This window comes from Triticum aestivum, chromosome 5D (genome assembly GCF_018294505.1).
Source record: "Triticum aestivum cultivar Chinese Spring chromosome 5D, IWGSC CS RefSeq v2.1, whole genome shotgun sequence".
Classification (NCBI taxonomy): domain Eukaryota; kingdom Viridiplantae; phylum Streptophyta; class Magnoliopsida; order Poales; family Poaceae; genus Triticum; species Triticum aestivum.
The window spans coordinates 27,566,530-27,579,102 of NC_057808.1; the positions used below are offsets into that span (position 1 = coordinate 27,566,530).

A 12,573-nucleotide genomic window follows, 5' to 3' on the forward strand; every position below is an offset into this window, starting at 1 on the left:
TTGGGTGTCAGAAGTTTTGATCCACCTCTAGTGAAAAAGACAAATTTTCGCCGATTCAACTAGAAGCGGGTCAAATTTGAACTGCAGCTGCCTTATAGTTTGCTATTTATTTTTTCAAAAAATTATTTCTAGGTACATGAGTATCTATTTAATTAGAGAAACACAAAAAGTTTTCCAAGATTCAACAACTAGCTAGGAACGGTCATGCCCGTCGTTTTGACCGCATTTTGAAACAGCCATAAAAAATTCAAAAAAAAACCAAAAAATGGAAAACCTTCGCATTGTGTCATTATATGTGATCAAGTTACCAGGAAAAATAATAAACTTGTAATACGACAATTATTTTAAAAAAGTGTTCTCAGAAATGAGCTATCATGTGTGAAGATTCATGGCTTTCAACCCAAATGCTCAATCTTATGGCCACATTCATGGCATAGTTTGTTTAAATGATCTAATATTGTGCAAAAGGGTGCATATTGGAATGGAAAACAATGTTGACTAAGCAAGTTTGCTTCTTCTTTGCACGGAAATTTCATTTTCCATTTTTCGAGTGCCCAAATAAGTTTTTTTGTGAAGGGCCTACCAAATAATTGTTGCAAAATTGTACCAAATCAATTTTCTAAAATACTAGGACATATTTAAACCACAATTTACCAAATTTTTGGGTGTCAGAAGTTTTGATCCACCTCTGGTGAAAAAGACAAATTTTCACCGATTCAACTAGAAGCGGATCAAATTTGAACTGCAGTTGCCTTATAGTTTGCTATTTATTTTTTCAAAAAATTATTTCTAGGTACATGAGTATCTATTTAATTAGAGAAACACAAAAAGTTTTCCAAGATTCAACAACTAGCTAGGAACGGTCATGCCCGCCGTTTTGACCGCATTTTGAAACAGGCATAAAAAATTCAAAAAAAAATCAAAAAATTGGAAAACATTCTCATTGTGTCATTATATGTGATCAAGTTACAAGGAAAAATAATAAACTTGCAATACGACAATTATTTTAAAAAAGTATTCTCAGAAATGAGCTATCATGTGTGAAGATCCATGGCTTTCAACCCAAATGCTCAATTTTATGGCCACATTCATGGCATAATTTGTTTAAATGATCTAATATTGTGCACAAGGGTGCATATTGGAATGGCAAACAATTTTGCCTAAGAAAGTTTTCATTTTCCTTGGACGAAAAAATCATTCTCCATTTTTCGAGTGCCCAAAATGAGACTTTTTGTTGAAGAACCTACCAAATAATTGTTGCAAAATTGGACCAAATCAATTTCATAAAATAATAGGACATATTTAATGCAAAATTGACAAAATGGTTGGGTTTCAAAAGTTTTGACCGCAGGAACTGGGTCAAATTTGAACTGCAGCTGCCTCATAGTTTGCTCTTTATTTTTTCCAAAAATCATTTCTAGGTACATAAGTATTTATTTAATCATAGAAACACCAAAAAACCCAAGATTCAATCACTAGCTAGTAACCGTCATTCGCGCCGTTTTGACCACATTTTGAAACAGGCATAAAAATATTAGGCAATGTTTAATGCAAATTTGACCAAATTTTTGTGAAGGACCAACCACATATTTGTTGCAAAATTGGACCAAATCAATTTTCTAAAATATTAAGCAATGTTTAATGTACAATTGAGCATATTTTTGTGTGTAAAAAGTTTTGATTCATCTCTCGTGAAAAAGACAAATTTCCGCCGATTCAGCTGAAAGTGGGTCAAATTTGAACTGTAGCTACCTCGTAGTTTGCTCTTTATTTTTTTAAATAATTTCTAGGTAGATAAGTATCTATTTAATCAGAGAAACACCAAAAGTTTTCCAAGATTCCAAAAAAATTCATATATACGTATTGATGATTATTCTTGCATACACATGAAACTTTTTTTATACATATCTAATATTATTTATGATTATCATTTTTATATGCATGAAATTTTTCAAATACACACATTTAATTTTTTTAAACACATGATTACATTTTTTGAAATACATATTAACATTAACATTTTTTTGAATTACACATTTAGTTTTCCAATTGCTAATTCATATAGCAAGATTCACAAAGGAGTTCATTATTTTCCTATTCTAATGAAAAACTTATTATTTTCCCATTTTTGTTGGGCTGAATATATGTTTGTTTTAATATGAGGGCTTCCCACATTTCTTCCTGGATGGGCCGAGGCCTACACGGCACACATATTTTTTAAAATAAAAAAGAGGTGGCCTCGTTCCACCGAGGCCCAAGCCCACCTTGAGCGACACCTTAAGTACCAATGCATCCACGTTCACAACCTCATGACCATTTATATTGGTCGTAATCAGGTAGAAAGAAGGTCGTTGACCACTCTTGTCTGCTTTATGACCATTTGGTGTAAGGCAATTTCAGGGTTTGAGCCCTTCCAAGCAAAATGGCCGTGGATTTACGACCAATTCAACTGGGGTCACTGAGAGAAGGTCACAAGTTGACATATTTCTTGTAGTGACTGGAGCTCCGTGCAAGACACAACCGCTCCACCTCCTTCCTCTGTCTTCCAGCGACGCTCCACAAACGATGCTCCCAAGAGAGAAACGGCAGCGCAGTACCGCCATTGTCCAATCTGAAAGACCCCCAAAGCAGTGCCAATCACCAGCAACCGTCAAGGACCCATATAGTGCCCACCACCACTCAATCCTCAAGGCGATGCCTTCAGGAAGGTCACGGCATCAAGGACGCCACCGCCGCCCACCGGAGTTAGGGTTTTCACCCGAGAGGCAGGGAGGGGGGAAGTAGAGGAGTAGACGTAGACCGACGTCTTAAAGAAGAAAAGCGGCGCCCTTGAGCGTCATCGTCGGCTTGGCTGGCCGGGGCCGACCAAGGGGTTTCCCTCAATCTGGATGTCCTCCACCAGCTTCACCCGCGGCCAGGGTCCCGGCAACCACGCCGGAACCGCCAGGAACCCATAGGAGAGAAGCCCACTGATCAGGGCCAGAGGACAGCGGCTAGATCTGGCGCCGCTGGCCGCCAGAGCAGTCACGCCAGGCCCTGGTCCACCAAAGATTCATCGGCCGTCCGACCAAACCACCGACACCACGACAGCCACACCGCTCGACGTAGCACGGAGGGGCCTCGCCGGAAGGGCCGCCACCCCAGATCCAATCGCTCTCCAGCGCTAGGCGGAGCAGGAAGGGCCCCGCCGCCACAGTCCCCAGCTGCGTCACGGACTTGCCCTGTGCCAGCCTCATGCGGCGGCGAGGGAGGGAGGGAGAGGAGGTGGGTATGCCGGCGGCAGGAGGGGGGTCGCCCCTGAGTTACCCAGGACAAGTGAGGTTTTGAAACTAAGCTCTATCCAGGAGTAGTCAACAATGTATATTTTTTTTTTGGAATTCAAGAGCTTTATTGATTTAAACAGCGAGATTACATTCCTTCATTACACAAGCCATAAGGAAGGATGGGATATAGTTTATCCAAATACATCTTCTCCTAGAGGAACTACATTGCCTAGCGCAAAGGTGCGCTAATTCATTTGCTTCTCTATGTGTAAAAACCAACCGTAGTTCCTCAAAATTCCCGCAAAGCTCTTGTATCTCGTTCACAGTGGTCGCTATCTCCGTTCGGTCTACCCCTAGGAGAATTGCACTGTTTTATACCTTGTTGAGCACCAGATTCAATAATGACCTTCCGATACCCCAAGTCTGCAACCAATTGTATGCCATCTCTGATAGCATATGCTTCAAATGATCTTGCATTGAGACCCATTTCATACCATATGGATTGTGCTCTGAGTAAATTACCTTCATGGTTTCGCACACCCAGACCAGTACCTCCTTCATGAGTTTCTTCACACAAAGCAGCATCCACATTAATTTTAATGAAACTTTCCTCTGGCGGCTTCCACTTCTGCCTTTCCTTGTTCGCACGGACTGCATGTTGTGACCCTGTAACTGCGAGGTCTGTGGCTACGTCGGTTGCCCATTTCACAGATTGTGCTATGGAACGAGTAGTTTCGCCATGGGTGCGTGCATTTCTCTCTGTCCAAACAGCCCAAGATCCGCATAAAATGATGCATGCCGCTGTTTGGTTCACCTCCTCTCCTTCTACTATGTCCATCGCCCAAGTTTCAAGGTGCAGTATTGGTATCTTGGTCGATGTCAATTTCTTGATCTCCTGCCAAAACAGTTTCGCCCATGTGCATTCAAACAATGCATGTCGAATAGTTTCTTGCTGCCCGCATGCATGGCAGAAACCAATCTGCTCAATATGTCTTTGGGAGGAACCGGGAGCCTCCACATTTTCTTTCAGAACTTCTTGTCCAGTCCTCCAGAGCCAGCCGGTATTCCATCATTTCCTCTCTAGTCAACAAACTATTCTATAAATCAGTTTAAAAAAATAACAACTTAAAATAGGTTTTCCTCAGATTCCTCTTAAAACTGGTTTTACTAAAACTTATTCCAAAAACTAGTCATCCAAACAACCCGGCCGGGAGATATGCATTTTTTTAGGGGTGGAAGATGTACATGTTTTTTGAGAGAAATGGGAGATGTACATGTTAGTTTGTAGAAGAAGAGGGGGCCGCGAAATAATAAGTTGATCCAATTCCATTCCTTTCTACAACTTGTTCTGCTAACTGTACCGTATCAACATGTGTGTTTGAAATTATTTTATTTTTCTTGAATCTGGACTTTAGTTTTTTTTTTTTAGAAAAGGCTCTGGACTTTAGTTCGATTAGTTCATTTTATGTCTTTCAGTAATTCCAACTTTTTTGATTATATACCATGGTAAAGGTTGTGCTCTTGTAAAAAGATTATAGAGAAAACAATCATGCTAAATCACAATCGACTGAGACTTGGTTAACTCCCGATGGCTGGTCCTGCATAGTAGGCTCGACGTTGGCCATCGATCCATGAGCACATCGCCTACCACTAGAATTTTTTTTTATCAAAAATGTAAGCATTCATGCTGAGTCAAACGTGGAATTTGGCTCAGTAAAGAAACAGCTCAGATCGCTATGTCAGAAACTCAAAAGAGTTAGATCAACCTCATTGAGGTCAGGACCATCGACAGAGGAAAAAGAAATTATGGGGAATATCTCTAGGCTTTTGGCTAGAGAGGAGATACAGGCTAAACAGCGATCTACTAGGATGTTGTGGCTAAAGGAGGGAGAATGGAATACGGGCTTCTTCCAAGCTAAAGCTAAAGAAAGACACCGAGCTAATAAGATCAAGCGTTTGCTAGAGCTGACGGTTCGGATGCCACGACACAACAGCAGATGGGGAAACAAGCATCGGTGCTCACATTTTCGGCAAATTATTTTCCTAGTGATAGGCGGCGTGCGCATCTGTTAGCAGCAAGCCATGCCCATGATGTGTGACACGTCGGGTGCATGGTCGCGTGTGTAGTGTGTCTGGCCATAGTCCGGCCATAGTCCAGGCATGGTCCGACGTGTGTGTTTTGGCTAGGTGGTTAGCTACAAGGGTGGCCGTGCATGTAGTTGGCTAGCGGGTTGTTAGTGCGTGCATGGGTTAGCTGGTTAGTGGCCGGCGTGCGTGCGTTGGTCAGTTGGCGATGGAGCCGGAGGGTGACGGCGTCCAAGGCTGTTTGGTGGCCGCGTCGTCTGCGTACGGGCGCGACGGGAGCGCGAGCCAGGTACGGCGTGGGGTGCGGGACGTGGGTGAGTGCGTACGTACAAGCACGCATATAAAGCCCAGGTGGCCTCTGTGTATCGCTGGTTGGAGAGCTGAGTACGTGCTCAGGAAAAAAAAAAAGATGCCGTTCGAGCGGCAGGTGGCGTACGTGCACCTGGAAAACACTTGTGTCTCTGTCCTTCTTCGTTCTCCTTCCTTCTTCTTCCTCTGGTGATCTAGTTCAGAGAGAGAGAAAGGTGCAGCGAGAGAGAGAGGTAGAGCTAGGGCATAGCCACGGTTCCAACAGCATCCATCGACAGCGAGCCAAGTTATGTATTTGAAGTTTTAGGAAATATTTTTATAACCTACCAACCCAGGTTCCATTCAACATGGGTGCTCACATTGTTATGGACAGATGCTCCATACCGATGTGCACGCATACTTCTAGGGAATCCACCTTCCACCAGTTCCCTAATCTCCCCAATGACTGTCGGGTGAGATCCAATGCCACCAAGCATAGGTCCTACTGGACGCAGGCGCCTCACATTCGACTGAACTCAGACCTACTCAAGGTTCACGAAGGCCCCATAGGCAGTAGTTCTCCTTTTGGATCCAGGGAAAAGTATAGCGGCTGCGGGTTCAACACCAACTGAAAGCCAAAATGATGACCTCCACGGGCGAAAACAACAATGTATGTGACATATGAAATCATGATGATGTACTGTCTAGTTGTAAGAGCATCTCCAGCCGCGCCCCCAACAGGCCCCCCAGGCCCTTTTTTGTCGCCGGCGCCGAAAATTCGGCCCAGCCGCGCCCCCAAAAGCCCAATGTATAAAAGCCGACCTCCTCGCCGGTGAACGCCGCAGTCGCCACCTCTCTCGCCTCCTCTCGCCACAGAAGCCACTCTCTCCCACTCTTCCCCCGCCGACGAGCAATGGCCGAGCATTACCCAGGCGACCACGGAACTGTGAAGTGCCATGAGCCAGACAGCGAAGTGAGATACAGCCCTATATTCTGTCACAGGAAAATGTGGAGGCATAAAAGTATCTCACATGTAGCTCAACTTTCAACACCTCTCACATTCACAACATTACTTTCAAGGAGTCCTAAATTACACAAAGAAGTGCAGTTTCGCTTTCAGGGAGTCTTGACAAATTTTATTTATTTTTGGATTAGTTTGAATTGCTGACCACATATGCCACGTGGTTAAGGAAGTCTTGACTAAGAGAAACATTAATTTCCACACAAATTGAAAAAAAAAACTAGGCAATGAACTGAAAAAAAATGATAGACTGAACAATCACTGAACTGCACTATATACATTGAATCCTATTAACTGTCACCAAGTTTTGTTTATATGGAGCCAACATGAAGGTAAAACAATTGATGACTGAACATTCACTGGACTGAATTATACACATTGAATCCTACTAACTTCCACTGAATTTTGTTTACTGGCAGCCTAAATGGAGAAACAAACTGATTGACTGAGCATAACACCCGGGGCTTTCTACATGAAAAAGCAAATGCCACTATCCCTCGTGCTGAACATAGCCAGTATATTCAATGACTGAGACCCAAAAATTCTACCTGCAAGATCTACTATCCCTCGTGCTAATGAAGAGCACGTGCACTGCACAAAATTGACACTGAACTAACAAAAATGGCAGAAGAAACACCACCACTTTGGGCCCAATAAAACACATGCTGCCACAACCCTCCTGAGCTGAATCAATGAGCAATAACTCATTTTCCATCACTGACAAAAGATTTCTCATGTAAGAATCGAAACAAATCATTGATATGCTACTCTGGAGTGGGGTAGACAAATAGCAATGCTACCTTATAAAACTCCTACCTTGATATCTGAAATGAACTGGTGAAAAAGAAAATAAGATTAAACTTATTTGTGTAACCATGCAACCAGTTACTCAGTTCAAACATGCAACCATGCTTTTCTTATAACTTCTACATGGAGTTATCAGACGAAATTAATGTGAACCTGTCATAGGAAATACAGTACAAAAGAACAGTGCTACATATAATAAACATATATCCCTCAATGTAACTGAAAAACAGCAGCAGTTTAAATTCATGCTTGCCCTAGAATATTGAAATCCTTTTCTTGGCTTCTTACTGTCTTGCATACAACAGCAAGCAATCACAGAGATCAGAGATGGCAAGTCAGTTAACTGAACGAATGAACAACACTAACAAAGGGCAAGAGTTATTAGAACACATCCATCTCATAGGAGCAGCTGCTCATCAGCTCCAAACAACAACACCGCGGGTCCAGACCAGCAGCTTGCAAATGTTCTAGTGATCATCACAAGTTCACAACTGACAAATCACCACAAAACAAGCATAGCAAAGTTCTTATTTCTCTGACTTCTCCCAGGAGTCATAAAAAAGACACAACCACACACACACACACACACACACACACACATCAGTCACAAGGCATGATAAATTTGCAGAGTCCCACACACAATACAACAAACACGTCCATGAAGCTTAAACACTTGATAAATGATAACTTGACAGCGCGATGCATCACGCGACCTCCTGAATCATCAGTCATTTGATGCCAGAATTTGTAATTGTGTTGTCGAAACCAGCCTCCTCCTACTCCTGCACACAGTCCTAAGCAATGCAATCGGCCCTCCAGCTCGCCTACATGCACCTAGGCGAGCATCTTATTGAGCCTTCTTGAAGCCGGCCTACTAATTCAACAACAGTTTCATCATTGTAAGATTGGGTGTAATCCACACAGGAGCAGGCCAGTTGGACCAAAGCTGAGGAAACACAAGGCTTTCCCAGCTATTATTATCCAAGCGAAGCACTCCTATATCGCGACGATTATCCTTATGTACAGTTATGTACTCATTATCGTCAGTGAAGTAGACACGATTTTCCTTGAGAGCAGGGCATTCTTTAGTGCTGAGACAGAGTGACTGGTTATGACCAAGAAACAGCACATGGCCGTGCAGGCAATCAATTTCCACAAGCTTCTTGGCAGCAACATCAACCTCATGTATTTTAATTCCTTTGGTGTGCAGTGTAAGTGCTGAAATATCATCAGGATTGCCACTATACACTTTCAATCTCCAAACAAGCAGCAAACCACCCCATGGAGCTTGAAGAATGTATGCTCCCTGAATCCCAAAATCGTCATCATCATCCACACCCATGATAGTGTTCATTGTAACAGCAGGCCCACTAAGATCAAAGGTGTGAATTTCTCCCATTAGAGTCACTGCATACAATAGCCCATCCTTGTAGGTGCAGTCAAAATAATCAGTGTGAGGTGGCAGCCAGGTCCACTTTTCGTCCCCTACCCTTGCAAAGGATAGCTGACCAAACGGCATGTGGATGAGCACCACTACGTAGCTCCCTGTGGGTGTATCATAAAACAAAAGAGCCTTCTGGTGGAAGACTTCCCGCAGGGCAGCTGGAGCAATTATCTTTGGAGGGCAGATAACTTTCTTTGCCGTGTGCCATGAGTATTAATACTTGTGGACAGCACCTGAGTCATCACACATGGGCTTCACATGCTGCATGGTGGTCACTGAAGGGAGAGCAATCTGTTGACCAGTGATCGGATTGACGAGGTGCATTTCAGATCTCTCATCGACGGTGACCAGCAACCCGAGAGAGGACCCAATCAGAAACCTACTGTGGAGAGGCGGCTCCGGGAGAGTTAGCCTGTAAACCCTCTTCTCCACGAGGCTGTAGAGACAGGCAACATTCTCGCTGGAAGATTCAGAGCAGTAGAGCAGGCACGGCATCTGGGGTTGCTTGTGTGTGCCGAGTTTGCGCAGGGCGGTGTAGGCAGAGCGCCAAAAGGTGCAGACAGCACCAGCACGTACGAGGTCAGGGATCTCAAGGGTGGCAAAGACACGCATCATGATGTCCTCTGGTAGCTCCAGGAGTGTAGTGCCTACCGTAGCCTCAGTCGGTGATGGTCTGGAGAGTACATGATCCCATTCACTGAGCCAACGGTCATTCGATGGCAGTTTCATCACCGTAAGGCTGGGTGTAAGCCACACTGGAGAAGGCCAGTTGGACCAAAGCAGAGGAGACACAAGGTCCACCTCGCTATTATTGCCCAAGCCAACTACTCCAATATCACGAGGACTACTCTTACGGTTTTTATTGTACTCATCATCGTCAGTGAAGTAGGCATGATTTCCCTTGAGAGCAGGGTAATCTTTGGCACTCAGACAAAGTGGATCGTTGTGTCCAAGAAACAGCACATGGTCAGGCAAGCAATCAATTTCCACAAGCCTCTCTGTGCCATCATCAATTCTGTGTAATTTGATTTCCGTAGTATGCGGAACATATATTTCAGGGTCACCATCTTCATCAGGATCCTCGAACTCTTTAAATCTTGAAACAAGCAGCAGACCACCCCATGGGGCCTCAACAATGTATATGGCATCAGGATAAAAATCCTCATCGACTCCTCTAATAATCTTCATTGTAACAGCAGGACCACTAAGATCGAAGGCATGGATTTCTCCCTTTATATCCACTGCGTACAACAAGCCATCCTTGTAGGTGCAGTCCTGATAGTGATGGTGTGGTGGCAGCAAGGTCCACTTATCATCCCCTACTCTTGCAAACGAGAGGTGATTGTATGGCTCGTGGATGAGCACCACGATGTATCTTCCTGTGGATGTATCATGAAACACAAACGCCTTGATCTGGAGGCATTCCCGCAGCTCACAACCAGCGAGAATCGATGGCGTGAAGAAAGCTCGTCTTGCAGAGTGACTTGGGTATTCATACTTGTGGACAACACCCAAGTCATCAAAGATGGGCTTCACGTACTCCATGGTGGTCACTGAAGGGAGAGCAATCTGTTGACCAGTGATAGGATTGACGAGGTGCATTTCAGATCTATCATCGACGGTTGCCAGGAAGCCGAGTGAGGACCCAATCAAAAACCTACTGCTGAGAGGTGGCTCCGGGAGGGTTAACCTGTAAACCCTCTTCTCCACTAGGCTGTAGAGGCATGCAACGTTCTCACCAGCAGATTCAGAGGTGTAGAGCAGGCAAGGCGTCTGGGTCTGCTTGTACTTCCCGAGGTTGCACAGTGTGGTGTAGGCAGAGTGCCATAAGGTGCAGACAGAGCCAGCACGCACAAGGTCAGGGATCTCAAGAGTGGCAAAGACATGCATCAAGATGTCTTCTGGTAGTTCAGGAAGTGTGCCCACCGCAGTATCTATCAGTAGTGTCTTCTTCTTCAGTAAACTGGGTGGAGAGAGACCTAGCAGCTTAGATAAAACTGGTAGTGCCCCGAAGTTCATTACCATGGCTATACTAGGGGCAGCCGTGGGAGTACAATCTCTGTTGGAAGATGGACTGCTTCTGCTGAAATACTTGCAAAATAACAACTTGGGTAGAGCACAAAGAGGGCAGACAAGGTTGTGTTCATATTTATAGATCACCAACCGAGGTTGCCTCGCTCCTAAACCGAGTAGGTGAAGCAGATCCGAGTAGGCCAAGGAAATCACTAGATTTTGACTCCCTGAGGCTTGTGGCATCAGAACTTGGACCAAATCTGGATAAGACTCGGGCTTGTTGTTGTTGTTATATGCTAAAAGAAGGATCTTTTCTGCCAGAACACCGATCCTGTTTGCTTCTCCGAGATCCCCTCCGGTTCCGGGAAGGGGGGAAGAAAGAGCACTAACCGGCGGCTGTCGACACATGCAGATTGGGTGCGGCCTGGGGAGGAGGAGCCCATCCACGGAGCGCCACCGGCACATCCCAGGAGGGGAGGGTTCCGCGGCGAGCTGACCATCGACGACGGACGCAGGTGGTACCGTGGGATCCATCCGTCCCACAGCGTCCGGCGGCGGTTCTGGCTGGAGGATAGGACCGAGAGTACAGCTGGGGAAGACTCGCCGAGGCCGGGAGGGAAGGGGAGGCGGGGAGGGTGCGAACTGTTAAAACTAAATAACTCTTGTGGTTATTAGGGAATAATCCCCGCTCCTTCCAACATGTGCGGTTGCACACTTCCAGCAACCGCCACGGCGGTTCCTGGAATGGCATCTCTACGTACCATCGCGTCCTTCCGAGGCAACTGTTCCCATTGTATATAAGTGTTCATTCATCATCAATAAAGAATTGTTCGAATCATTTGTTCCCTTGTCTCTCTTGATACAATTCTATTTATCACACGTTATCAGCACGCTCTCCGGCGAGAGCAATTCCGACGAGAAGACAAGGAGAACAGGGAAAAGGTGAGAAACGGAACCATGCCTCGAGTTCCGATGTCCCTGTTTCTTCGCCTCCTTCGCGCCGATGGCCGTGGCCATCGCATCCAGCATCATGTGCGCGACCTCCGCCGCTTCCGGCGTGGAGGTTGGAACCAGCGCCGCCAGGACCTCCGTCACAACCACCGGAACGGCGCGGGGCCGTCGAACCAGCCCGTGCAGCCATCTGCGCCTCTGCAGCCCGATGTGCCTGCCCGGGAGGGGGACTCATCTATACCAGGCCTGGGCCTGTTCGTGCCATTGGGCCGGGCTCGGGCATAGAAATTGAGCCCGACAGGCATGCCGGCCTGGGCTCGGGCCTGCAAAAAACAGGACCTCCTATCTACGGCAGACTGGAGATTCGAACTCAAGACCTCCCGATTAGTACCCGCGTGCGCTAGCCATTGCGCCAATACACGCTCTCTGACAATATTAAGCAGCAAACACTATAAGAAGATAATCCACGACAGATCTAAACTTTTTTAGAAGTTCGAACGCAGTTCATTCTTTTTTTTTTGCAGGAAAAACGCAGTTCATTTTCAAAACCTGTATCTTTTTTTGAACGCGGACAATTCCAAAAATAGCGAATAATTATTTTAAAATGTTGAACATTTTTTGACCTGTGAACAATTTTTTGAAAAACAGCAAAGTTTTTTTTAATGTCGAACAAATTTTCAAAAACAAGAACATTTCATAAA

The 12,573-nt window shown here is 45.2% G+C and overlaps 1 protein-coding gene across 1 annotated transcript; it reads right to left on the reverse strand.

Annotated features, from left to right (window-relative positions):
* Nucleotides 1–7,961: 7,961 nt before the first annotated feature.
* On the reverse strand, nt 7,962–11,586 carry LOC123119201 (uncharacterized). The gene has a single exon (XM_044538914.1). It carries the CDS (start codon nt 11,453–11,455, stop codon nt 9,122–9,124), a length of 2,334 nt encoding a protein of 777 aa, XP_044394849.1. The 5' UTR covers nt 11,456–11,586; the 3' UTR covers nt 7,962–9,121.
* Nucleotides 11,587–12,573: the final 987 nt, after the last annotated feature.